The sequence below is a fragment of the Misgurnus anguillicaudatus genome, chromosome 23 (genome assembly GCF_027580225.2).
Source record: "Misgurnus anguillicaudatus chromosome 23, ASM2758022v2, whole genome shotgun sequence".
Lineage (NCBI taxonomy): Eukaryota > Metazoa > Chordata > Actinopteri > Cypriniformes > Cobitidae > Misgurnus > Misgurnus anguillicaudatus.
The window spans coordinates 23,745,859-23,761,607 of NC_073359.2; the positions used below are offsets into that span (position 1 = coordinate 23,745,859).

General features: G+C 38.1%; 1 protein-coding gene across 6 annotated transcripts in view; it reads left to right on the forward strand.

The window, feature by feature from the left end:
- Positions 1–15,749, forward strand: part of cntnap5b (contactin associated protein family member 5b) — a 269,502-nt gene that overhangs the window by 237,570 nt on the left and 16,183 nt on the right. For all 6 annotated transcript variants that reach the window (XM_073861992.1, XM_073861991.1, XM_073861995.1 and 3 more), the window contains 4 exons: positions 1,734–2,010; positions 2,775–2,918; positions 7,938–8,109; positions 14,087–14,193. In XM_073861992.1, the coding sequence (XP_073718093.1) occupies positions 1,734–2,010; positions 2,775–2,918; positions 7,938–8,109; positions 14,087–14,193 (700 nt within the window). The remainder of the gene's footprint in view (positions 1–1,733; positions 2,011–2,774; positions 2,919–7,937; positions 8,110–14,086; positions 14,194–15,749) is intronic.

Genomic DNA, 15,749 nt, shown 5'->3' on the forward strand with positions numbered 1-15,749 from the left:
TCTCCACATGAGAAAAAACATAGCACAGCGGTTTTCTTTTGGTGGTGGAGTTCATCGTCGATAAAATATGACACGAGGGAGCTTTTCGCAAGAGTGAATTGTGGTTTTGTCCACATTATTCCAACAAAGCAGAGAACCTGATCATTAAAATATCTTTTACAAGGTGAGCAGTCCGTTTTCTAGGACTTGGATTATGCCTCATTAGTGATTTGCTGACGAATGCCTCGTAAAAGGATTCGCTATCTCGCGAAGGGTCTGGGGACCAAATTACAGTCATTTCGAAATGAAAGAGACTTTAATGAGAGAGATGGGTCTGAAACTTAACTCGGCTTGAGGCCATTTCTGAGATTGACATCTTGTAGGAGGTATTTTAACATTCAAAAATCTAAATATTGCTTGGTTTAAAACAGTATTAGTGCAGAAGCAGCAATGTGATAAAAGACAGTTTGCAATAAGACAAATATGATGTTCTTAGTACAAACCTTATAGTTCTACTTTATTGTATTACATTTTCAAAGTTCACTGTCTTGGGTAATGACAATCATTTCTAAATAAAGCAACTTTCATTCTTACGGCCTCATTGTTACCGTCCATTCCCAGCCGCGATGATGTTTAATGGCTTGTCATCGTGTGTCGTATCATCGCAGTCGACTACACCAAAGCGCAGCTAATCACTTCCGCCATTAATCCGGCCCACATGCTGGATATAGCGTCTTTTAATGGACAAGAAAGGAGTTCGGCGAGAGAGCGCTTTACTAATAACGAAAAGGCCCGAATTCCACTTAGTCCCGCCACCCTCTGAGAATTTCACAGCGGACATCACCTCACGCTCTCTCTCTCCCTCAATTATGCAGTATTTTTTTCTGCGAGGCGAATGCGGGGGCTCCTAAGGGGCCTTTGGGGCTCAATTAGGTCTAGGCAATGAGGCATTGTGTCTCTGGTGTAACTAGCGGCATCATAGTGAGTCAGATATGCAATGTGGGATATGCCGCATCTGGCATTACCGGGGTCAAGAAGTCTACGATGTTTTTATGTCTGTGAGATTGCACGAAATGAATCTTAATAGGTTTGTTTTAACCAGGATCAGAGTTTTAGTGTAAGATATATTCATGCCCACGGTTTAACCGGTTTCGGGTTCCCTACTTTAAGTCCTTGCAAACCACTGTCAATAGATAGATTAAACACTGAGAAGAGGAGCCACGACTGTATTTAGCCGCAATATGTGGTCTGTACTTTCACCCAGATGGGGCCAAGGGTCTCACCACAAGCTTTGTAGGTGTGCAAATATATGTGGCGTTTGGGGGGTTAGCTAGCCTATTCTTTCCTACAAGCACTTTGGCACCTCACCTTAAACCCTAAACGTGTTTTTGTCCTCCATTGGTTTTCGTTTGGCGGTCCGACAGTCTGGAGTCGGTTAGATGGAGGCCACGCAAGAGCATAGATCAATGAACTGTCCACCGTACAGTCCAGCGCTATTGGACTATAGGACTAAATGCAGAACGCTATCTTATTTCCAATGAAGACTTTACAATTGATTTTTTGGTGTTTATATATCGTTTTAGTCTGCTTACCTGTGGGCAAAACCTGTCAAATGCATTAAAGTTTTCCTGGATTTAGATTGGGTGGGGTTAAAAACATAGAAACTTTTTTTTAACAAATTCTGTTCTTAACCTAAAGATTTATATTATATTGTATCGTGTAACATCCACGCCAACTCCAATTTTCAATTTCAGGGAAATGTGACCTTTACCTGCTCAGAGCCACAGCTGGTTTCCGCCACCTTCCTGAGCTCCAGCAGCAGTTTCCTGTCACTTCCCGTGGACGGTGTGACGGACGGCACTGCGGAAGAGTTGTCGGTGACGTTCCAGTTCCGTACATGGAACAGGGAGGGGATGTTACTGTCGACCTGGTTAAGGAGAGAAACGGAGAGGCTCTTGCTGATTCTTGTTAATGGGCAACTGAGACTTACGCACCACAGATCGGCACTGCAAAGCTCGGACATAGTCATCGGTGAGATGTGTTTGTCTGTTTATGTGGGTCTGGGTAGGTTTTGCTGATCTCGTGGGGAAAAGATTACAAGAGCCTGATACATTTATCAGATTCGATCTTATGCTACAACACTATGAACGCATAATGGTTTTGCATTAAATCACTGCATGTTTGCACAAAGATAAAGCTGTGGTCAACTTTGTTGCATTGTGTCGGTAAAGGTTGCCACTGTTTTCCAATATTGTGAAATATACATTTTGCACATGCCGAAAAAAGTCCCTTTAAAGTAAGATTACATTGTCTGAAAATATCAAATTTTCATGTAAATTCGTTATTTATTTATAAGGTTATTATTAAATACTCTGCAATGTAAGCAGGCCTTTGTCTACAGTAAATCTAATTATCTCATATTTGCAAAACGGTGAATATGGAAGGAATGTTATGCATTTCTCCAAACAGCTTGTGAACAAAATTCATACATTCCCCACAATAAAACATTCACCGAATATTTAAACAGGATTTTTAGTTGTAAAACACTCCCTGGCAGGTGCACCGGCAAGTTGACGGCATTTCGGATGCGGTTGCCTGGCAGGTTGCCATCGCCGACGCCAAACCGAATCCGCACGTCTCTCTCTCTCGGGGGGAATGGAGGCTTCTCCGGCGGGTTGACATATGCAGATTAACTCGTCGAGCTCCAACGCGCAAACCCCAGATCTGCCAATCACCTGCCGTGATTAATGCACAGGCTCTGAGATGTAACACGCTTCTGTGTCTGCCTCCGACAGGTCAGGCTCTGAGTGACGGCCAATGGCACGCGGTGTCCATTAGCGTGGGTGGACTGCAGGTGTCTCTCTCTGTGGACGATGAGGCGACGTCCACCATGCAGCTGAAAGAGAGCGCGCAGCCCGGGAAGAGCGTGTTAATTGGAGGTGGGTGATCGTTTTATAATTAAATGCGTTGGTTGGAAATGAGGCAGTGACAGAAGGTGATGAGCGTCATTTATGTAAGACTGAATTGTGGGGGCTGTTAATCACTACATCCACTGTATTGGTTCTTAATTAAGCTTTTGTAATCACAGTCATTGTTTTATACTATAGGATGTGTAGCATATATAATAAAGATGTTCCTACTCAAAGAGTTTTTACAGAGATTTAGTGGTACTTACAGGAGTTATCAAATTAATCCAGCTATGTACTTTTGTGTCTTGTTGTAGTTTTTCTTGTGAGCGATATAAAGATAATTAAATGAGTTTCAAGTTTTATTAGTCATGTACACAGCCATACACAATTTTTATATGTGTGGAAATAGATTATTGGTTGTTTGACCTAGAAGGAAATCATGTATTTTTTGCCCAAAATCATATCAACATTTAAAATTATATAAATGTATGGCTAATGATTTGTTATATTGATATAGATATAAAAAAAATCCTAAATGCAAAATTTTTATAACAACTAAGCACACGACCATCTCTTAATCCACCCCTTAAAATCTTTGCATTGTGCATTGCACCTGGACTTTGTGAAGCAATATGTGTCTAAAACTGCTAAATGTAGCATCTATGTACATATATATCTATGGTCCGAACTGGTGCCATTGAATGAAACCATATTTAGCAGCTGTATGTGCTTAAAACTGCTAAATGTAGCATCTGTGTACATAGATCTATGTCTGAGCTGGTGCGATTGAGTGAAACTGCATTTAGCAGCTATATGTGTCTAAAACTCTGAATGTGGCATCTATGTACATATATATCTATGGTCCAAGCTGGTGCGATTGAGTGAAACCGGATTTAGCTGCTATATGTGTCTAAAACTGCTGAATGTAGCATCTATGTACATATATCTATGGTCTGAACTGGTGCCATTGAATAAAACCATATTTAGCAGCTGTATGTGCTTAAAACTGCTAAATGTAGCATCTGTGTACATATATTTCTATGTCTGAGCTGCTGCGATTGAGTGAAACTGCATTTAGCAGCTATATGTGTCTAAAACTCTGAATGTGGCATCTATGTACATAAATATCTATGGTACAAGCTGGTGCGATTGAGTGAAACTGAACTTAGCAGCTATATGTGTCAAAAACTGTCGAATGTAGCATCTACGTACATGTATATCTATGGTTCGAGCTGGTGCAATTGAGTGAAACCGGATTTAGCTGCTATATGTGTCTAAAACTGCTGAATGTAGCATCTATGTACATATATATCTTTGGTCCGAACTGGTGTGATTGAGGGAAACCGGATTTAGCAACTATATGTGTCTTAACTGCCAAATGTAGCATCTGTGTACATATATATCTATGCTCTGAGCTGGTTCGATTGAGTGAAACCTGACTTAGCAGCTATGTGTCTAAAACGGCTAAATGTAGCATCTATGTAAATATATACCTTTGGTCCGAGCTGGTGTGATTGAGTGAAACTGCATTTAGCAGCTATATGTGTCTAAAACTGCTGAATGTAGCATCTATGTACATGTATTTCTATGGTCCGAGCTGGTACGATTGAGTGAAACTGGACTTAGCAGCTATGTGTCTAAAACTGCTAAATGTAGCATCTATGTAAATATATATCTTTGGTCCGAGCTGGTGTGATTGAGTGAAACCGGATTTAGCAACTATATGTGTCTTAAACTGCAGAATGTAGCATCTATGTAGATATATATATCTATGCTCTGAGCTGGTGCGATTGAGTGAAACCGGATTAAGCAGCTATATGTGTCTAAAACTGACGGATGTAGCATCTATGTACATATATATCTATGGTCTGAGCTGGTGCGATTGAGTAAAACTGGACTTAGCAGCTATATGTGTCTAAAACTGCCAAATGTAGCATCAATGTACATATATTTCTATGGTCCGAGCTGGTACGATTGAGTAAAACTGGACTTAGCAGCTATATGTGTCTAAAACTGCTGAATGTAGCATCTATGTACATATATTTCTATGGTCTGAGCTGGTGCAATTAAGTGAAATCAGATTTAGCAGCTATATGTGTCTAAAACTGCCAAATGTAGCATCTATGTACATATATTTCTATGGTCCGAGCTGGTACGATTGAGTAAAACTGGACTTAGCAGCTATATGTGTCTAAAACTGCTGAATGTAGCATCTATGTACATATATATCTATGGTCTGAGCTGGTGCAATTAAGTGAAACCAGATTTAGCAGCAATATGTGTCTAAAACTGCCAAATGTAGCTTCTATGTACATATATATCTATGGTTTAAGATGGCACGATTGAGTGAACGTGGACTTAGCAGCTATATGTGTCTAAAGCTGCCGAATGTAGCATCTACATCTATGGTCTGAGCTGGCACGATTGAGTGAAACTGGACTTAGCAGCAATATATGTCTAAAGCTGCCGAATGTAGCATCTATGTACATATATATCTATGGTCTGAGCTGGCACGATTGAGTGAAACTGGACTTAGCAGCTATATGTGTCTAAAGCTGCCGAATGTAGCATCTACGTACATATCTATGGTCTGAGCTGGTGCAATTGAGTAAAACTGGACTTAGCAGCTATATGTGTCTAAAGCTGACAAATGTATCATCTATGTACATATATTTCTATGGTCCAAGCTGGTACGATTGAGTAAAACTGGACTTAGCAGCTATATGTGTCTAAAACTGCTGAATGTAGCATCTATGTACATATATATCTATAGTAAGTAAGTAAGTAAAATTTATTTATATAGCACATTTAGAACACAGCTTGCGCTGACCAAAGTGCTATACATAGTGCAACAAATTAATAAAATGATTAAAAGTAGCAAAATCAAGGCAAAATCAAGAAAAAAAAACAAAAACAATTTACTACAGACAAACGGGACAGGACAGTTAAGACACAGTAAAGGCCACTTTAAATAGGTGTGTTTTTAGCCTGGCTTTGAAAATAGTTACCGAAGACGCATTTCTTATGTCAGGTGGCAATTGGTTCCACAGCTGGGGGCCAGCAATAGAAAAGGCTCTATCACCTTTTTGCTTAAGCCGGGACCGTGGGACATGTAGAAGACCTTGACTTGAAGATCTGAGTGAGCTGGGGGCTTCATAAGAATGGATACAATCAGCCAAGTAACTAGGGGCCAAGGCGTGAAGAGATTTAAAAACCATCAAAAGTACTTTAAATTGTATCCTAAACTGGACTGGTAGCCAATGCAAGGAGACCAGGACAGGTGTAATGTGTTCATGTTTTTTGTGTGTTTGTGAGTAGTCTAGCCGCTGCATTTTGGACCATCTGAAGCCGTGCTACTAGGGTTGAGGGGAGACCAAAGTAAAGAGAGTTGCAATGATCTAAGCGGGATGTTATGAAAGCATGGATGACTTTTTCCAGATCATTGTACGACAAAACAGGCTTGAGTTTGGAAATGATTCTCAATTGATAAAAACTATTGATGAAATTTGTTTGTGCATGTTCAGATTGGAATCTAAAATGACACCCAAGTTACGTGCATGCGATTTAACATAAGGAGCAAGAGGACCAAGGTTGCCAGTGAAAGAATTTTTTGATTTTGAAAGGCCAAAAACAATTACTTCAGTTTTGTTGTCATTTAACTGTAAAAAATTATTAGTCATCCAATTTTTTATTTCTTTCAGGCAGTACAAAAGAGGCTGTAAGGAGCTGCTGGTTTTAAGTGGGATATACAGTTGAATGTCATCTGCATAAAGATGGAATGAAATATTAAATGTTCTGATAATGTTACCCAGGGGAAGCATGAAAAGGCAAAAAAGTATAGGACCCAAAATAGATCCCTGGGGGACACTATAAGACATAGGGGCAGAGGATGAGGAATATTGGCCTATAGATATTGAACAGGACCTTTGTTGGAGGTAGGAACGGAAAAGGTTAAGTGCTATACCCTTTATGCCAGCCCAATGTTCGAGACGCTCTAATAATATAGCATGATCTACCTTGTCAAATGCAGCGCTAAGATCCAACAGGACCAGAATGGCGTAGTCACCTGAGTCAAGGTTTGTCACCTTTAACAGGGCTGTCTCAGTGCTGTGACATGCTTTGAATCCAGATTGAAATGGCTCTAGAATCTTTATTGAGTTGAGATAGGGAAGCAACTGTGTTAAAACCACCTTTTCTAAAATTTTTGATAGAAATGGCTATTTTGAAATTGGCCGATAATTATTAAGACTTTTTCCATCCAGGTTATATTTCTTTAGCATAGGCTGGACAACCGCATGCTTGAAACATATGGGAACTGTGCCAGTGTGCCAATAAATTGAATAGTAGGACCAATAGCGTCAAAATCTATGGTCTAAGCTGGTGCGATTGAGTGAAATTGGACATAGCAGCTATATGTGTCTAAAACTGTCGAACATCTATTTACATATATATCTATGGTTTAAGCTGGCACGATTGAGTGAAACTGGACTTAGCAGCTATATGTCTAAAGCTGCTGAATGTAGCATGTGTATCTATGGCCCGGTCTTCTGCGATAAAGTAGAGGCAGTGACTAATTGGCATATTCATATCTATGGTCTGGGCTGTTGCAATTGTATAGAGGCAGGGGCTAATTTGAGGCAGAGAAAATATGGGAGGGGCTTAATTGTAATAAAGTTAAAATCTAATATAGGCTTTGTTTTTTAATTATGTTCTCAAGCAGTGGTTACCGTTATTATTGCTTAATCAGTGACAAAGCAGATGGCAGCCAGGTGTGTTCTGCACCTACATTTGCCTGTATGTATTAAAAACATTTCCAACGTCAGCTTATTTTGACTGATATAGCACTTATTATAACTGATAGAGATTATATAGCCGAAACATAATCGCTGAGAAAATAAATACACCTGATATATAGCCAAAATATTATCAGTGAGAAGATAAATATACTCTCACATCCTTGCTTAACATTATGGTTTTTGGTTTAATGAATAAATGCATACAAAAACTTTTATACAAATGTAATTGTATTTAAATAAATGTGTTTAACAGGTTGCCCACCAACGTTAACCAATCAGGGATGTCGGAATCCAACAGTGACCTATCAAGGCTGCATACGCTCCATTATCGTGAACAACCATCCTATCAACTTGTACCTGGTACAGCAAGGCCTGCTTGGAAACTACAGCAAGATCCAGTTTGACATCTGCGGCATTCGCGACCGGTGTGTATCCATTAGCTATTCTTTTTGATATGCTAATGATGACCGCGTTTTTAAATAAATGATTCCAGTTCGCCCATTTTGAGATAATGAGACAACAAACAGACACAGTTTCATAACACGGGCGAGCGCCGTGTTAAAATCCACACCGGTGATTTGCAAGCTAATTGGCATTCATCTTTTTTGCATGAAACTTCAAATGTGGAAAAATGCTTCACACTTGCCCAGGAGGGCTGGTAGATGTTGTGATGTTTCTGTGAATAACAAACAAACCACATACAGCTGAAGTTTGTTTAACGCTGGTGTATTTTGGGCGAGCGAGCGCAAAAGCCGTGGGCAAAGTTTTAAAGAGCAACTAACAAGGACATAACCTTTGCAGCACATTCGTTCACTGATTAAAAGAGTGCAATAAATTAGAAGTGATTTGCAAATTGGAATAAGTGAGATCACACTTTTTGTTGGTAATTAAACTAAATTTTTGCTTTTAACAGTGTATTTGCGTATGTGTGCGCACTGCATGGCTCGCTCTTGATACTGTATGTGTTCGTGTGCATCACCCTTTGTTTTTGCCACGAACGATGTAATGACAGATTTGAATGGATAGAGGGAATGAGCAGATGAGACAGTTTCTCCATTATCTCTCCATCCCTTGGCAGCCTGGCCTGTTTTTCACAGTCTGCTTTATGGCACATGTGCACAAGAGTGGGAGATAAACAGGGCGGATGAAAACAGGTTAGAATTACAGTGCTAGAGAAAAAAGAAAGCTGATAGAAAAAGAGAAGGATGTGAGGGAGAGGGGGAGAAGAAAGAGAGAAAGAACGAAAGGATGGGAGAAAGAAAAGAATGAACAAAAATCAGAAAGAAAGAACTAAAGAATAAATGAGTGGAAAAAGATAAAGAAATAAAGGATAAGAAAAAGAATGAACAAAAAAAAGAATGAATGAGAGAAAAAGAGTAAACAAAAGATAAAACGAAAGAACAAACAAGTCAAAAAAGATAGAAGATAAAAAAGAAAGAAAAAGAATGAATAAAAAAGAAAGGAAGAGTGAAAGAACGAAAGAACAAAATAGTGAAAGAAAGATAGGATAAGAGAAAGAAAAAAAATTAACAAAAGAAAAAGAACGAAAGAACAAACAAACAAACAAGTGAAAAAAGAAAGATTAAAGATGATAAACAGAAAGAAAGGTTGAGAGACAGAAAAAATAAAGAATGAAAGAAAGAAAGAATGAGAAACAGTAACAAAGGTTGAGAGAAAGAAAGAAGGAAAGAAAGAAAGAATGAGAAACAGAAAGAAATGTTGAGAGACAGAAAGAAAGAAAGAAAGAAAGAAAGAAAGAAAGAAAGAAAGAAAGAAAGAAAGAAAGAAAGAAAGAAAGAAAGAAAGAAAGAAAGAAAGAAAAAATAATGAATTAAAAAAGGAAGTGAGAAAGAACAAATGAGTGAAAAAAAGAAAGAAAGAAAGAAAGAAAGTATGAGAGAGAAAGAAAGAAAGAAAGAAAGAAAGAAAAAGAACGAATTAAAAAGAAAGGAAGCGAGAAAGAATGAAAGAACAAATGAGTGAAAGAAAGAAAGAAAGGATGAGAGAAAGACAGAAAGAAGGGATGAGAGAAAGATAGAAATACAGAATGATAAACACTAAGAAAGGTTGAGAGAAAGAAAGAAGGAAATAAAGAAAGAAAAAGCAGGAAAGAAAGAAAGAAAGAAAGACAGAAAGAAAGAGCGAAAGAAAAAGAAAGGAAGAACCAAAGAACAAACGAGTGATGAAAGAAAGAACAAATGAGATGAAAGAAAGAAAAAATTTGAAACAGTAAGAAAGGTTGAGAGAAAGAAGGAAAGAAAGAAAGAAAAAAGGAAAGAAAGAAAAAAGGAAGAATCAAAGAACAAACAAGTGATTAAAGAAAGAATGAAAGAACAAATTAGTGAAAGAAAGAAAAAAAAGAAAGAGAAACAGTAACAAAGGTTGAATAAAAGAAGGAATTAAAAAAGAAAAAAGGAAGGAAAGAAAGAAAAAGAAAAGCAAAGAAAGTAAAGAAAGAAAGAAAAAAGGAAGGAATGGAAGAAATAAAGAAAGAAAGAGCGAAAGAAAAAGAAAGGAAGAATCAAAGAACAAACAAGTGATGAAAGAAAGAATGAAAGAACAAATGAGATGAAAGAAAGAAAAATTAGAAACCGTAAGAAAGGTTGAGAGAAAGAATGAAATAAAGAAAGAAAAAAGGAAAGAAAGAAAGAAAAAAGGAAGGAATAAAAGAAAGAAAAAAGGAATGAATAAAGAAAGAAAAAAGGAAGGAAAAAAGGAAGAATCAAAGAACAAACAAGTGATAAAAGAAAGAATGAAAGAACAAATCAGTGAAAGAAAGAAAGAAAGAAAGAAAGAAAGAAAGAAAGAAAGAAAGAAAGAAAGAAAGAAAGAAAGAAAGAAAGAAAGAAAGAAAGAAAGAAAGAAAGAAAGAAAGAGAAACAGTAAGAAAGCTTGAATAAAAGAAGGAAATAAAAAAGAAAAAGGGAAGCAAAGAAAGAAAGAAAGAGAAACAGTAAGAAAGGTTGAATAAAAGAAGGAAATAAAAAAGAAAAAGGGAAGCAAAGAATGAAAGAAAGTAAAGAAAGAAAGAAAAAAGTAAGGAATGGAAGAAATAAAGAAACAGTGAAAGAAAAAGAAAGAAAGAAAGAAAGAATGAAAGAACAAATCAGTGAAAAAAGAAAAATAAAGGAAGAATCAAAGAACAAACGAGTGATAAAAGAAAGAATAAAAGAACAAATCAGTGAAAGAAAGAAAGAAAGAAAAATAAAGGAAGAAAAAGGAATGAAAGAACAAATCAGTGAAAGAAAGAAAGAAAGAAAGAAAGAAAGAAAGAAAGAAAGAAAGAAAGAAAGAAAAAGAAATGAAAGAACAAATCAGTGAAAGAAAGAAAGAAAGAAAGAAAGAAAGAAAGAAAGAAAGGAAGAAAGAAAGAAAGAAAGAAAGAAAGAAAGAAAGAAAGAAAGAAAGAAAGAAAGAAAGAAAGAAAGAAAGAAAGAAAGAAAGAAAAAGAAATGAAAGAACAAATGAGTGAAAGAAAGAAAGAAAGAAAAAGAAAGAAAGGAAGAATCAAAGAACAAATGAGTAATAAAAGAAAGAATGAAAGAAAGTAGCAAATAATAAACGAGTGATAAAAGAAAGAAAGAAAGAATAAATGAATGAGAAAAGGTAAAAAAGGTTGAGAGAAAGAAAGAAAGAAAGAAAGAAAGAAAGAAAGAAAGAAAGAAAGAAAGAAAGAAAGAAAGATTACAAGCAAATGAAATAAAATGTGCAGACAAAAGAAAGATCAGACAAAAGCAAAAAAAGAATAAACAAAAGGAACTAAAAAAGCTTAAATGTAATTAAAAATAAACAAATACATGAAAGAACGAAAAATAAGCAAAACAAATAAATTAAAACTAAAACAAGCAAAAATGACATGAAGCTATAATCAGATTAGAGTAAGAGCATTAAAAAAATAAACACAAACACTGTTGAGGTAAAAGAGGGCAACAGCCTTGTTTGGAGAAGAGAGTTAACGACAGAGAAGAGGACAGACAGAGAGAGAGAGAGAGAGAGAGAGAGAGAGAGAGAGAGAGAGAGAGGCAGGCAGTGAGAGATTGTAAATTTTATCTCCGTCAGTCCCGTCTCTGCAGATCTTTCTGGCAGCGTGCGGCGCATTCCTCACAGGGCAAATTCTCATGCCTGGCACCCGGGCAGATGACTGCTGGCAGAGCCGGCGTGTGGATGAATTGTGATTGTAGCTTTGCCAACGTGCTGTGAACGCTCCAGGGGGAAAAGTCATTTCCAGGCGCATCTCCACAACCCTCTCGCTCTGATGCCTGCTTGTCAAACAGTATTTCAGACCAGAACCAAACCAACCTTAACTTAATTGTACAGACCAGACCATTACAGTAACCCCTATACCGTATTTAACAATACAGTGTGATGTCACCTGTGTCGAAATTAAATTTAGCCATGGCTAGCCAGCCAAAAGTGCTTTAGTCATTTCTGATTGGTTGATAAGCAGCGTCTAAAGTTAAAGCATTATGGTTACTTTCTATTGGCAGATATGTAGTGATGTTCATTCCGATTGGTCGGGGTCGAGGCACTTTATGACGTAATGGTACAAAACCCTGTCATTATGACTATCAATCTGAGGCAAAAACGTGTTAAAAAACGATTTGGGCGCGAAATGAGCCTGCGATCCGTCACGGTGTCATTAGTGAGCCACATGAGGCTCGCAAGCCACGGGTTGAGCACCGAAGCTGTAAAATGCGGGCTTCTGTTTTCGGTTCAATAAAGCTTATCAACCGCCGTAAATGAAGACAGCCGATGCCTTTCGTGGATTTTGGCTGTCCTCTAGAACAAGAGTGACCTTTGATCGCCGTCCTAAATCATTCCTGGAGACCTAGCCTAGCATTCTTTACCTTCATATCTGGTAGGGATCTCGCTATTGTCCTGTCTGCTCGTCTCTTTATCGCATTGTCTAACCTTACGCTGAGCCCCAAGTCCCTGTGCTCACCAGCTGACTGCGGTTTGATACGTCCAGGAAGATCGATGGAGATTTGGACAGCGGCCACTAGGCCAAGGCGCCACCCCTCCCGCCAACAATCCTCCTCCCGTCGCCCTGGATAGCGCCTGTGGGTGTGAACCCATTTGTGGATGGATCCAAACATATGAGTCATTTTTACCCACAATGCCCTGCTGCTCAGAATTAAGCATGCCCTAAAATGAGGAGAAAGTGAATGTTTAATCACACACCGGTCTCTGGTTGAATAAAGATTTGCGACGGCACTTTAGATATCGCACCCCCAACTGCTTAGATTATGTACCTCTTAACCTTTTTCCAAAAGAATGCCCTTTAGTGCTTAACGTTGCAGAAATGACCCAATTAGAGAAGTATTCAAACGTTTTTTGGGGGGTGGGGTTAACAGTCCGGTTTCATTCGATTTAGAATCGACCTTCGTCGGATTTCAGACACGCTTGCAATCCTGGGGTTCACGATGCGAGGCGGCTGTCATTCCCCTACTCGTTTTTCTCATCTCACGGTACGTGAAGATGAGTTATTTGTCGTGACGGCGTCTGACAGCTGTGTTTTCGACTTCTCATTATCCTGATCTTTTGTTCGCCCTCTTTTCTAAATAAATCAAGGTTGCATCACGCATCATAAAGTTCGTTTTTTTGTTTTTGTACAGCATGTGACAAGTCGTTTTAATGATTACATTTTCTCTAGAGACAGGCACTATTTCAACATTAACGCACCTTTCCGATTCGACAACGTTTCGAGGTTGTCATTTTATAGCTAAATGCATACCCAGATGGTTTTAGCAAGGGAGCCCAACGTGTTGCGGTTTCAATTAGCAGGTACTTAGCATATGCTTCGCATTAAATAGTTTCTTATTTTCGAAGCATCGGTGCGTCTAAAAAAAGAAAATTATTGGAGGTTCCCTTTTGAAGTCATTTGTTTGCCGCTAAGGATTCATTAATTTTTTACGTATTTACCTGACGATGAGAGAGATTAAACAATAAATACCCTATTTGTTACACGAAATTGAATTTGTAGACGGTTAACGTCGCATACACAAAGTCGTCAATCACTTCAACAGTCACTGTACCTGCTTGACAAAAAGCTGCATGTTTGGAAGAAATAGAGAAAGAGTTTTCGGTTCCGGTCTTCATCGCAATCTCAATCTTTCAGTAGCGTTCTCATCCTTGAGTGCGTATTCAGCCCATCGCAGAATTGATGCATCCTTCTCCGTGAGCTTTCAGACTCACCCATCTATTTCCTAATAGTCACTTGTGCTTATTGATTGATGCCACGTCCTTACTTCACATTCCCCCCCGAGCACAGAACGGATTACGGCTTGATATTGTACCGTATGTCGCTGTGTGCCGTTTTACGTGATTTGTGTAATTCTGTAATTTATTTGCCTCCGTCTCTGTAAGTACGGTGAAGTTTCTGGGTCGTATTTTTTCCCTCAGATGTCTTCCCAGCTACTGCGAACATGACGGGGAATGCTCTCAGTCCTGGAACACGTTCTTCTGCGACTGCTCGGGAACCGGGTACACGGGAGCCACCTGTCATAACTGTGAGCAAACAGTTGCAATTACATCAAAAACAGTGCTTGAGAACATTGTTTACTTTTTTAATAGCTACAAACATGCAAAATCCTTTATATTTTGAGATTGATTAATAGTTTGAGATTAAGGAATATTACACTTTCATAAAAAATCCAGATAATTTACTCACCCCTATGTCATCCAAGATGTTGATGTTTTTCTTTGTTCAGTCAAGAAGTAATTAAGTTTTTTCTTAATTTAATAGATTTTATTGGACCCCAACAGTTTGCAGTTTCAACGCAGTTTAAAATTTCAGTTTCAACGAGGCATAAAGAGTCTTATCTAGCGAAACAATTGTGATTTTCGGCAAAAAAATATGTACTTTTAAAACACAACTTCTCGTCTTGCACTAGCCGTGTGACGCACCAGCGCGGCCTTGCATATTGCGTAATCACGTCGAAAGGTCACGCGTCACATATGTGAAAAACACTCCTGCCGACCATTTTATAAAATAGATTGACACAGAAACATCAATTCGTATCATTCAAAATACAACAATGTCTGAACGGTGCTCTTTCTCCACACTGGAGCGGTAGTTTTGCATACGTCATGCTTGAACTTTCGACGTAATTACGTAATGCGTAAGGTCACACTCCCACGTCACGTGACTAGTGCAAGACAAGAAAGTTCACATTTTCATTTTTATTGCCAAAAATGACCCTTATGCCTCAGTTGGGATCATTTAGAGCCCTTTGAAGCTGCATTAAAATTGCAATTTTAAACTGCACTGAAACTGTTGAGGTCTAAAAAAGTCTATTAAAGGAAAACAATATTTTACTATGTTTTTACCTCAAATTAGACACATTAATATATGCCTTTCTTTTTCAATGCGTACACTTAATCATTGTTTGTGAATGTGTTAGCATTTAGCATAGCCCCATTCATTTCTTAGGATCCAAACAGGGATGAATTTAGCAGCCACCAAACACTTCCATGTTTTCCCTATTTAAAGACATAGTTTTCATCATCACTCCTGACTACTCCCCTCTCGCTCAAACTTCCGTCAATATAACTGCGCCCGAGGTCGAAGTAATGCAAACTAATTGCTCTTCCGCCATACAATGTAGTTTTCAATTTTAAGCGGATTTTTATATCACTACGTCAAGTTTAACTAATATAACGGATGTATTTAATTTTAACAAATAAAACATAAATATATGTGTGGTAACGAAAGAAAGAAATGGAAATAAATTAATAAATTAACTATCAAATGTTTAAGTCTAAGGGCCTTATTTTAACGATCTAAGTGCATTGTCTAAAGCGAATGGTCTAAATGGGTGTGTCCGATTATACTTTTGCTAATTTAACGACAGGAAACATGGTTTATGCGCCAAGTGCACGGCCTAAAAGGGTTGTTCCGATTCTCATAATGAGTAATGGGTGTGTTTTGGGCTTAACGTGCAATAAACCAATGAGAGTCTCAGCTCTCATCTCCTTTAAAAGCCAGTTGCACCATGCCTAATCCCTATTTAGAAAGCGAAATTTGTAAACTAAAAAAACTAAGCGGATGAAAAAGACCACCAGT